General features: G+C 47.4%; 2 protein-coding genes across 4 annotated transcripts; both read left to right on the forward strand.

The window, feature by feature from the left end:
- The first annotated feature begins 75 nt into the window (after nucleotides 1–75).
- On the forward strand, nucleotides 76–4,741 carry PRR11 (proline rich 11). Of its 3 annotated transcripts, none has more exons than XM_055719208.1 (10): nucleotides 76–247; nucleotides 789–897; nucleotides 1,292–1,445; nucleotides 1,983–2,105; nucleotides 2,400–2,651; nucleotides 2,778–2,876; nucleotides 3,388–3,497; nucleotides 3,604–3,663; nucleotides 3,753–3,849; nucleotides 4,350–4,741. In XM_055719208.1, the coding sequence occupies exons 2-10, from the start codon at nucleotides 791–793 to the stop codon at nucleotides 4,416–4,418; spliced, it is 1,071 nt and encodes a 356-aa protein (XP_055575183.1). In that variant the 5' UTR covers nucleotides 76–247; nucleotides 789–790; the 3' UTR covers nucleotides 4,419–4,741. The 3 variants fall into 3 exon arrangements, with proteins under 3 accessions (XP_055575183.1, XP_027662215.2, XP_027662214.2); XM_027806414.2 differs by lacking the exon at nucleotides 76–247 and adding an exon at nucleotides 258–410; XM_027806413.2 differs by lacking the exon at nucleotides 76–247 and adding an exon at nucleotides 410–549.
- Nucleotides 4,742–4,883: 142 nt separating this feature from the next.
- On the forward strand, nucleotides 4,884–10,872 carry SMG8 (SMG8 nonsense mediated mRNA decay factor). The gene is made up of 4 exons (XM_027806310.2): nucleotides 4,884–6,856; nucleotides 7,528–7,673; nucleotides 8,080–8,955; nucleotides 9,919–10,872. Exons 1-4 carry the CDS (start codon nucleotides 5,164–5,166, stop codon nucleotides 10,114–10,116), a joined length of 2,913 nt encoding a protein of 970 aa, XP_027662111.2. The 5' UTR covers nucleotides 4,884–5,163; the 3' UTR covers nucleotides 10,117–10,872.
- The last annotated feature ends 439 nt before the right edge of the window (nucleotides 10,873–11,311 follow it).

The raw sequence follows: 11,311 nt of genomic DNA on the forward strand, positions 1-11,311 counted from the left end.
GCGTCCCGCACCTGATTGGCGGGGCTGAAAAGCCTTTACCCAATGGCGGGGCGGATCGCCTCAGTGCGCCCAGGACGGGGCGGAGTCGCGCTCCCGTCGAGCTCGGGCCCGCGTCGGTCCAGCGGCCAATCAGCGGTCGGCTAGCATGGGACGCGCGGGGGCGGCGGGGGCCGCGGTTGAGAGCGGTGCTCCCATTGGCTGGGCGCTGCGCGGGGAGCGGTTTGAATCGGCGGCGCCGGGCGGGGAGGTGAGTGACAGCGGTGGGTGGCGGCGAGGCGGGCTCGTGTCCCCGGCCACTCGTGACACCCTGTCTCGGCTGGGGCAGTCGTGTGAGAGGGGCCGCTCGCTCCTCGGCGTGGGCTTCTGGCTGAGCGCGGCTGGAGCCGGGTGGCTGAGTGGCCACTGTTGCGGTAACGGCTGGGGAGGTGCCGCGGCCTGGGTTTCTTCGTCGGTTTTGCCTACGTTCTCCTTACAAACAGAATGTGCCCAAAGTGCAGAGTCTGTCCCTCCAGGATAAAGAAAATCCATCAGCAAAACCCATGTAAACCGGTACTTTCTCCATTGCTGGCTCCTCGCGTGTGCAAACGCATCTGCTGGGTCGCAGGAGCTGCAGGGAGGATGTATTTTTATTTATCACTTGTATGTGGTGCTTCCAGCAAGACACCAGCCAATAACATTTTTAAGATGCAGCCCATGCTCTTCCCTACCTATGTGGTGGTAGCTCTGCCCCCCATGTGAACACAAGTATATTTCTATATGTTAATTTTAAATGTGTCCTTTGCTAACAGTAATGGCAAAATATAAGAAACGCAGACGAAAACGGACAGCCCGAGCAAAACTGCTGCTGGAAAAAAAAGGAGATGCTGCAAAGCCTCAGGATGCAGGCTGTCCTCCTCGGTAAGAGGCTCAGTTTGAACCTTTCTTTTTTAACTCAGTTCCTGGGTCTGCTGTTTGCTCCCTGTGGAACAGAGGTAGCAGAATTGTGTTTGAAGCATGCCTACATCCTGGCGTGGATGCTGTGAGATCGCTTCATCTCCTGTATCTTCTAGTACTCTTATCATTTAATATGTAGGAAAAGCAACTTGGATAAAAATGTATTGCAAATATTATTCCTCCTGCTCCTTTACTGAAATGTATCTCGGTCTTCCCTGGTTTCTGTGCTTGTGTTTGCGCTGTTGTCACCTGCTGTTGCTGGTACTTGTAATTTCCAGATGATTGGTCACAGTTAACTTTTTTAAAGTTTGAAATGATAAATGTAAGTATGGCCTCATTCTGAAACATTCTGTCCCAGGTCAGCAGGTGATCTTCCGTTGGAAACCTCATCCGTCCAAAGCCATCTGTCCTCACTCTGGTCATTAGCCTTGCCCAGTGTAAAAAACGCAGTAAACCCCTTTACAACAGCAGCACTGGTTTTGTATTGTTGGTGCCAGAACACGGTTGCACGGGTATGTTTTCTACTTCTCTATTTTTGCCAGTGTGTGAGGTTGTTCTTAGCCCTCAGGTGCAGGATGTACAGTGGGATTTGAGAGCTAAGCTGTAGTTGTAGTTGTATCTATTGAAACATCTAAAGTATATTTAGTGTTCACTGTTGAAGGAATAAATATGAGAAGAGCGTCAAGGCAACTGTGGACATAAAATGCATACATGCAATTGTAGGGGTTTTTTATTGGAATATCAAGAGGATTTGCAGTGACAGAGGGTGCAGTCTGTCTTTCATAGCAGAAATGATTGTATGAGCTTTTCAGGTCAAATGTGAATTATACTTTAGAATTTCTAGGTGAAGTTCAAGTTTTATTTGGGGGGAAGTCACCCCTTGGGTTCCTGCCAAGTAGCTATTTGGTGAAATTTTATATCTTTGTGCTTTGCCTTTCCACTGACTACAATAAGTCCTTGCGACAGAACTTTCAATAGTAATCATAGCCCTGTCTCTGGAAACATAACACGGTGGTGAAAATGCTGATCTGGTTTCTTTTTATGCCTAGAGTTTCAAGGTAGTTAAAGACCTCATATTTCCATCACAAACCTACTTAAGGGAGCTAAACACGTTCAGAGAGCAGCTGGAAAAGTTGGAAACTGAATTTTCCAGACTACAATTAACACTCCAGGTCAGTCTCAGTCCCAGCAGGGTAGGGTAATGTTTGCTTGTGTATGCATGTAAGGAACCATGGTCAGTACAGATAAGCTGAGATCTTACGAGCTTCTCATTGGGCATTGTTTGCATTCAGCATTACTAAAATGCAGCTACTTCATAGCTAGAGGGAACTGGTTTGCTGGCAAGCCTCCTAAGAGGCTTTTTATGTCTTTCTGGGTCAGCTGAAGCCAGAAACTTTGTTCTCTAAAATTCCATCTACTTTTGTCAGTGGATTCAATATTCTTTTATTTATTTATATTGTTTTCAGGTCAATGGAATTGCAGCCTTTTCTTCAGAAAATTCTCTTTGTCAAAGGTGTAATAAACCAGTTCCGGGTGCTCCTGTACAAATGCAGATGGGCTCGCCGCCATCAGCATCAGGGCCTTCTGCAATACAGCTGCAGCCTGCATCTGCACCTCCTCCTCCTCCACCACCACCACCACCACCACCACTGCCCCCACCAAAACTGCCTCCAGCACCTCTCCTCCTCAAGCGGGGCAATGGCGCTAAAGCACTTCTGGTAGGGAGTAAGGATTTTCTCTCATGGCTGGGTTCTTTGGACCTGGTTTCATCAGAAACATTTGTCTTTGTGAATGCTCAGTCACTTCCCAGTCCTAATTTCCCTTCCAACCACCTTTGTCTTCAGGCACCACCACTGAAGAAAGATGGGCCGATGCAGATCACCCTCAAAGACCTGCTGGATGTTAAACTGAAGAAGACAGACAGAAACCTGAGAACAGATAAGGTAACCCAGGGGACACATGGATAAATAGATGACGGTGTATTGAGGCAAACTCCATCCTGGAACTGGTGTCTTTCCTGCAGTGCTTCTCTTAGCCCCTTGTGGAATTTTTTCAAGAAATTAATTCTTCCCTTCCAAAACCCAGCAATCAGCTCTAAGTCATCATTCTAAATCTGCACCTGGGCGTTTGAAGTGAAGAAATGAAGTGACTAACTCAAATCTCACCTGGCACGCAGGACAGTTCTAATTTTACATTAAGGACGTGTAGCTTTCATGTAGCTTTGTCTGCCTGTTGTGAACAGATTTGGGGCTTCCTTTTGTCCAGCTGAAATCTTGTTTGCAAAAGTTGGGGGTTTGTAATAAATCTGTTTCTATCCAAGGCACATTCAAATCTTAATGATTCAAGAAAGCCATAAACCACAGAAATCTTTCAGAGTATAAATATTACATAGATTTAAGGTCCATGATACCTTCTAAAGTTTTATTTGTGGTAACATCTCTTTTCTCACTTCAGGCAGAATCACCAGTGAAGACACGCAAGGCATTAATTACAGTCTCAGATTTACAGAGTGTTAGTCTGAGATCTAAATCCAAGCCATCAGCTCACGTTAAAAACACCTTAATGTAAGATGCTTTCTTCCTTTCTCTGACATCAGATTTTTCTGTTCTAAACAGTGATTAACATTCTTTAGAGTGAAAACTATGTTAACAATTTGTTTTGTTCTGTTAGTACCCCCCCTAAAAATCAGTTTGATCTTCGAAAACATCTGAAGAAAGTCAATATACAAAGGTAAGTTCCTTCCTATTCGCTTGTCTTGTTTTTCTAGAAAAAAAAAAAAGAGAACTCATCATAATTCCCCTTGTTTCCAACCTTTCCAGAAGTCCTGGTGGCACTCCACTAAATAGCAAAGAAAACATTGAATGTGGGACTGGGTTGACACCAATAATGACACAGGCACTACGGCGCAAATTTCAGGCAAGTCATGGTGTCTCTTTATGGATCGATAAACTGACTTTAAAATCCATAGGATTTCATACGGATTTTACCCTGCCCCCTGCTACAATGCAGCACCATCACTATGCATTACATAAGTTAAAATCTCTCCGTAACTCTCATCCAAAAGTGCCAAGTACGCACAAATAAGGGGGCTTGTTTTTACTGATTCCTGCTTTGCTGGTGAGGAAACTGCTGAATTGGAATGCCAATGCCTGTCTTCTAGCAGGTTATCTGACAATGCCAAAGAGAAGTTTTCTGGAGGAAAAATTGGTTTTTTGATGGCCATTGTAGTGCCTCAATGCAATCTCTAACTTCATTGTTCTAGTTTGCAGGAGAACAAAATCTGAGGGTTAATAACGTCTTATTTTAAGGATTTGCTGTGTCTGTTTTATGGTGTCTGTTAAGACATCACCCTAAATTTTGTTGTAATTAGTACCAAGTTCATCTTCCAAGATCTGACCCTTTTCTTATTTTGACAGATGGCTCATCCAAAGAGTCCCTCTCCTGCCCAGTTCAGTGCTGCAAACAGCTTTGATGAACTAAAGTAGGTTTCTGGAACAATCTGTTTGTCATCTGTAGCCAGCAAGCCACTTGAATCCCATTTTTATCTCGCTCAGGCATATGTATTTGCAAGTAAATCTACCGCATATGAGAATGGGGCATTATAAAAAAAAATTATATAGCACATTTCTGCTTTTTAAAGCCAGCGTCTTTCTGATGTGTCTCGGTCTGGTTGCATCTTCTTAACGGGAAAAAAAAACCCACCACGATTTCCCGGGTCTTTTGATACCTGGCTGCTGCTGAAGTGGGGACTATTAACGTTCCCAGCACCGGTACTGCTTGTGATATAAATACGCATCGCTGAAATTCAGTGCTACTTTTACATTTTTTTAACAAAAAAAGATCTTGAGGGTAATTGTACAGGCTCAAAGCAGAGCAGTTCAGCTCTCTGTCATTAAAGTGAAAGGCTACCAGCTTCCAGACCAGCGCAGCTGACATGGGTACCGTGGCTCCCGGCTGGTGGCAGACACCTACCCCGTCCCAAGCCCGCACCGCCCGAGGACACGTAGCGGACGGCCTGCCGCAAACCCACGTCCAGTGCGGGCAGAGGCTGCGCCTCCGGAGAGGGGGCGCCCCGGGGCTGGCCCCGCCGCAGGACGGACGGACGGCGCTGCCCACGGCCCGGTCCCGCCCCAGCGCCGCCCCCGCGCTGGCGCCGCCGCTGATCGCGTCCCGCCGCGGCGCAGGCGCAGTGTAGGGGCCGCGGCGCTGCCGGGCGGGCCGAGCGGGGCCATGCCGCTGCCGGGCGGGCCGGCGGGGGCCATGGGGGCGGCGGTGGGGCCCGTCAGCCTGCGGGAGCTGCTCCTGGGCGCCACGGCCGGCGCCGAGGGGGGCGGCGCGGCGGGCGGCGATGAGGAGGTGTGCGTGGTGGGCATCTTCGGGAAGACGGCGCTGCAGCTGTGCTCGGAGAAGGCGGCCCTGGTGAGCACCGTGTGCGACCGGCAGGTCTTCCCCCTCTTCGGGCAGGAGGATCCCGAGCTGGAGGACGGCGGCTCCGGGCAGGAGTGCGACCCGGTGGCAAAGGACTACAACGAGTTGCAGGCCTACTACAGCCAGGAGAACCGGGTGCTGTACCTGGTGCTCACCTCCATCTGCGACACGCCGCAGCTGCTGCGGGCCTGCGGGGACCTGGCGGCGGCCGAGAGGAGGGAGAGCGGGCCCGGCCACCCCTCCGGGGGCCCGGCCCCGCTGCCTCACGCCGAGGCCCACGAGTTCTGGAAGCACCAGGAGAAGCTGCACTGCCTGAGCCTCCTCTACCTCTTCTCCGTTTGCCACATCCTGCTGCTGGTGCACCCCACCTGCTCCTTCGACATCACCTACGACCGCGTCTTCAGGGCGCTGGACGGGTTGCGGCAGAAGGTCCTGCCCTCCCTGAAGGCCGCCATCAAGGACTGCCCGGTCGGCAAGGAGTGGAAGCTCAACTGCAGGCCGTGCCCTCCGCGCCTCCTCTTCCTCTTCCAGCTCAACGGGGCCCTGAAGGTGGATCCCCTCCCGAGCAGGGGCCAGGACCCCTGCGGTCACCTGGAAAAGCCACCCCCCAAGAAGCACTCCCCGAAGAGGAGGCTGCAGCACGCGCTGGAGGATCAGATCTACCGCATCTTCCGCAAGAGCAGGGTGTTAACCAACCAGAGCATCAACTGCCTGTTCACCGTGCCGGCTAACCAGGCTTTTGTGTACATTGTGGCTGGTGGGGCCCTGGACGGAGACGATCCAGTGGCCATGCTTCTTGACCAGCTCAGGAGCAACTGCACCATGAGAGAGACTGACTCACTGCTGGCTCCAGCCCTGTCGGGACCCAGGAGGTACCAGATGATGCGGCATGGCAGGCAGCAGCTGTCCTTCCATGCAGAGAGCAGCAGCTCCAGCTCCTCCGGGCAGCTCGTGGACTGCACCCTCAAGGAGTTCTTATGGCAGCACGTGGAGCTGGTGCTCAGCAAGAAGGGCTTTGACGACAGTGTGGGGAGGAACCCGCAGCCCTCTCACTTTGAGCTCCCAACCTACCAGAAGTGGGTTTCTGCAGCTTTAAAACTGTATGAAGTGACCATTGAAGGCAAAGATGACGACCCGACCTCTCTCACTGGGGAACTGAGCTCAAAAATCATGAGCAGCATCAAAGTCTTGGAAGGCTATTTAGATATAGACACCAAGTTCTCAGAAAACCGTTGCCAGAAGGCTCTACCCATGGCCCACAGCGCCTATCAGTCCAACCTGCCCCACAACTACACCATGACGGTCCATAAGAACCAGCTGGCACAGGCCTTGCGTGTGTACAGCCAGCATGCCCGCGGCCCAGCCTTTCATAAGTATGCCATGCAGCTTAACGAGGACTGCTACAAGTTCTGGAGCAACGGGCATCAGCTCTGTGAAGAGCGAAGTTTAACTGATCAGCACTGTGTGCATAAGTTTCATCTGCTCCCAAAAGCAGGTAAAGAAGCTTGCTTGTAATCAGGTTTCACAGTTTAATTTTGTATCTGCTTTAGAATGTCTTAGGCTGAAAGCGCTGACTCTTGCATGTTTATGGAAGATGAAAGTTTGGCAGCTTTAAAGTGTCGTCTTTGTACAGTGGGATTAATTATAGCCGAACCGTTCGGCAGGTTTCCTTTAGGTTAGTAGTGTTCAGGAGCGAGTCCGCTGTTAGCAGTAACTTTAATTTTAGTAGTAACTCTGACTCCCGTCATGCTCATCAGAAACATTACCCTGGAGTCCTCCTAACAATACGTGTGTAAGAGAACAAAAGTTCTCTAGGAAGCATAAGTGCCCCCCCCCCCCCCCCCTTTTTTTTTTTTTTGTTAAATAGCTTGATTGATGTCTAGCAAGGCATAGAAGCTGTCTGATGCACACTTATTGCAGGCAGAAGAAGTATTTATGCCTTTTAGGAAAAGGCTGTAAAAGCAAAGAAGATTCAGTTTAGTGGTTTAGCTTACACTGGAACTTTGTATTAAAAGTGAGAAAGGAGGAGTTGCTTGACAAAGTAGGATTGCCGGCAAATGATTTTGTGTATGTATATATCAAGGAGGAGGCAGTGGATGGAGGGAATTAGAGAATCTCTAGAAAGGGTGAGCAGTTTATCTAGGGTTTGATTGATTTTACTTTTAGGGGAAAAGCCAGAAGCAGACAGAAATCCTCCAGTTCTGTACCACAACAGCCGGGCTCGTTCCACTGGTGCCTGTAACTGTGGAAGGAAGCAAGCTCCACGGGATGACCCCTTTGATATCAAAGCAGCTAATTACGACTTTTATCAGGTAACTGTTAGGTCTCGATTGTTGCTTCAAGCGGTTCTTTTGCTTCATCGGTAAAGTCTCTATTCTGAAGTGGCTTCAACTAAGTTTCCTCTTAACCTTAACCTCTTAATCTTGTAAACATTGGATGTTTCTGGGAGCAGGAATTGTTTGCACGGTGGGTTGAGCTGAGTGGGCAGTTCCAGTCTTCCCCGGTGCGTGCACACAGGAGCATCCGTTTACACTTCCAGTGTGTTGGCTCGTGAATTTTACATCGGTCACGTTTGTGGCCTGTGTTCTTGTTGCTGCTTCAGTTCTCACATAGTGCAAACCTTTTGAATCTTAATTGTAGCTGCTGAATGTTATAACTCTGAACTCCCTCATCTCCAAGGTGGAAGATGGAAAGATAACCACATTTTCTTTCTCATAGCTGCTGGAAGAAAAATGCTGTGGGAAACTGGAGCACATCAACTTTCCCGTATTTCAGCCAAGCACACCTGATCCAGCGCCCGCTCGGGATGAGTCATCGCCTGCCCCTCCGGAAGGCGAGATTGAGAAACTTAAAGAAAAAGAACCTCAGACTCAGGGAGAAAGCACAGGCCTGAGCTTAGCCCTCAGCCTGGGTCAGTCGACGGGCAGCTTGGGCACTTACCCACCTGATGCCCAGGGGGGAGGGGAAAACACAGAAAGCCATGGGCAGAGTGGAGACTCCAAAAGCGAGAAAAGGCCGAGCCTGGTAGACCGCCAGGCATCCACTGTCGAGTACCTCCCAGGGATGCTCCATTCGAATTGCCCCAAAGGCCTTTTGCCCAAATTCTCCAGCTGGTCGCTGGTTAAGCTGGGGCCTGCTAAGGCTTATAACTTCCACACAGGCTTAGATCAACAAGGCTTTATCCCGGGAACAAACTATTTAATGCCTTGGGACATTGTCATCAGGACGAGAACTGAAGATGAAGGAGACTTAGATACCAATTCCTGGCCTGCACCTAACAAGGCCGTTCCTGGAAAAAGAAGTGCGGTGGTGATGGGAAGAGGAAGACGGAGAGATGACATAGCTCGAGCTTTTGTAGGATTTGAGTACGAAGATGCACGCGGTAGGAGGTTCATGTGTTCAGGGCCTGATAAGGTGATGAAAGTGATGGGAGGGGGGCCAAAGGAATCCGCCATCAAAGCCCTCAATTCTGACATGCCGCTGTACATCCTGTCCTCGACTCAAGGCCGAGGACTCAAGCCACATTACGCTCAGTTCATGAGACTCTTTGTGGTGGTTCCTGATGCTCCGCTGCAGATCACGTTAACGCCTCAGGTGAGAAAGGCAAGAGGGAATCTGCAGAGACGGGGTGGGTTGGTTGGTGCATTAATTGCAGGACTGGAAGGCACGAGGGTGACAGGCGAAGGGTGTTGGAGGGGTGCTACAAGAAACTCGTGACTCAAACCAACTTCAATCAGGTTTTTCAAGGCAGTAGTTGCCAAAAGTACCTGTTTTATAAACAGTTTGTTGGATTTTTTTTTAAACTTCAAGATTGGCTTATACCAGCTTTATACTTTGTATAAAGTGAGTTTTAAAAAATATTTTATCAATGATGAATTAATGGTATTCTATACGGTAATAATTGCTTCTTTTTTAAAAAAAGATAACAAGTGAGTAATGACCATGTAAGAATGAATTTATTATTTTAAATGTCAGAGAAAAGCAGTGACTCATTGCTGAGATTAATTATTATTAGTTGCCCTTTGAATTTAGGAGGGGAAAAGGTGGTGATTTACTTGGAATATCCATTATGCTGTGTGTTGTGGGTTCCACACATCAATTCCTCATGTGAAGAAGACTTTCTGAATCTTTTAATATGAATTATACAAGAGCCCTATTAAATGTTGCTGAAATCCTTGAAAATTCACGTTGGTTTAGCATGAGGTGACAGCTCAAGGATATCTGTGCTACGGCATTGAAACCACTGTTAACCCAGCATTTACTGCTGCCTGAGAGGCAAATGGTTTGTGTTTATATTGTGGATCTCTTTGGCAAGACGTAACCTGCAGCCTTAAATTCAGCATTTCCGCTGTGATAAAACTGGGAATTTATGGGTGTCTCACAGTAACAGCAAAGTGCTTTCCTGGAGTGTGCTGCAGTGGCCAAGAGCCTGGTTGTAGGTGAGACTTAATAGACTTCCTTGGATTCAGTTTGCTTTTAAGGGTTTGTTGTTGTTGTTGTTGTTATTAAATTTCTAATTGCATTTTATTTTCTGCTCATATTTCCTTTTGATTTCAGGTTCAGCCAGGGCCACCACCTTGTCCGGTGTTTTACCCTGAGAAGCAGGAAATAACCCTTCCGTCTGATGGACTATGGGTGCTTAGATTTCCTTACGCCTACGTGACAGAACGTGGACCCTGCTTTCCTCCCAAAGAAAGCCAACAATTAATGAGTTACAAAGTTCTCCGAGGAATACTGAAAGCAATTACACAATAAGAATTATTCTGGTAGATTAAATTTAGTTTTAAAAGACTGTCTTCAATCCAAATCATGGATCTCGCACCATGTCTGTTATCCAACAGCTATCATTGCAAGCCCACTGCATTTCACTGGAACACAGTCAGGTTGAAAATAAAGTTTGATATCAAAGGAGAGAAAGGAATCTGAGGCATATACAGTTTCTGTTCATTGGATTTTCATATGTAAAAAGTAAAAGCTGGTTGTGGTAATGTACTGAGCTTGTATTACTAAATGTTTTGATGATAGTGCTTTTCCACACACTACCTTCCTACATACGTATTTAGGAATATTTGAAAACGAGCACTGCCTGAAATCAAGAGTTTCCTTTGTCATATTGAGGCAATGATGGGCAGAATATTTTCTTTTTCTCCAAACTATTTGTATGTAAACAATAGACGCTTTGAATGCAGTGATGTTGGTTGTCTTTGATCTTGTCTTAAAAAAAAAAAAAAAAGGAAAAGCATTGCAGTTCTGGTTTGTATTAACACCTTGGCCAGAAGCGCTGCTTTCCTATATTAAGTTGAAATATTTTACTTTATTTGTATTCATAGATCAGATTTTGTTAATAGGCCAACTTGATTTCATATTTGGGAATGACAGGTCTCTTTGGAGACAATCTGCTGGTAAAGCTGGGAGACAGTTTTATAAGCTTGTTCATTATAGCTGACTGCAGCTTCATTGGCAGTGCAGCTTGGCTTGTAGCGATTAAAAAGATTTTTTTGGTCGCTGAAAGGATGGTTTTGGCCCAGTTTGAATTTCAAATGGAGGGACTTTGGGTAATTATACCATGCTTTTGAAAAGATGAGCTACATGACATACTGAAAGGTGGCTTTAATACTGTGAGCGCCACACGTGGCAGGCTGTGCCAAAAAATTAGTCACAGTAAATCAACTTTTAACTTTTTCCTGAGCTAAGATGTATTAGCCACAGTGGCTGTATGCTGACACCTGAGTTAATTTCTACAATATTTGTTTTTTAATTAGCACACATCCAAAATCTGTCAATTAGTTACAATAATTATACCTCATGACAGGAGCAGAGACCTGGATGCCGTTTAGCGCGCAGCATCCCTGACCCGCTGGGGGTGGAAAACGCCTCCCTCAGTCTGTGAGGGAGGCAGCATCTCCCCTTGCATGCCTTAATGAATTTAGATTTACCAAGCACTTAAGTG

Source organism: Falco cherrug, chromosome 1 (assembly GCF_023634085.1).
Source record: "Falco cherrug isolate bFalChe1 chromosome 1, bFalChe1.pri, whole genome shotgun sequence".
NCBI classification, from domain to species: domain Eukaryota; kingdom Metazoa; phylum Chordata; class Aves; order Falconiformes; family Falconidae; genus Falco; species Falco cherrug.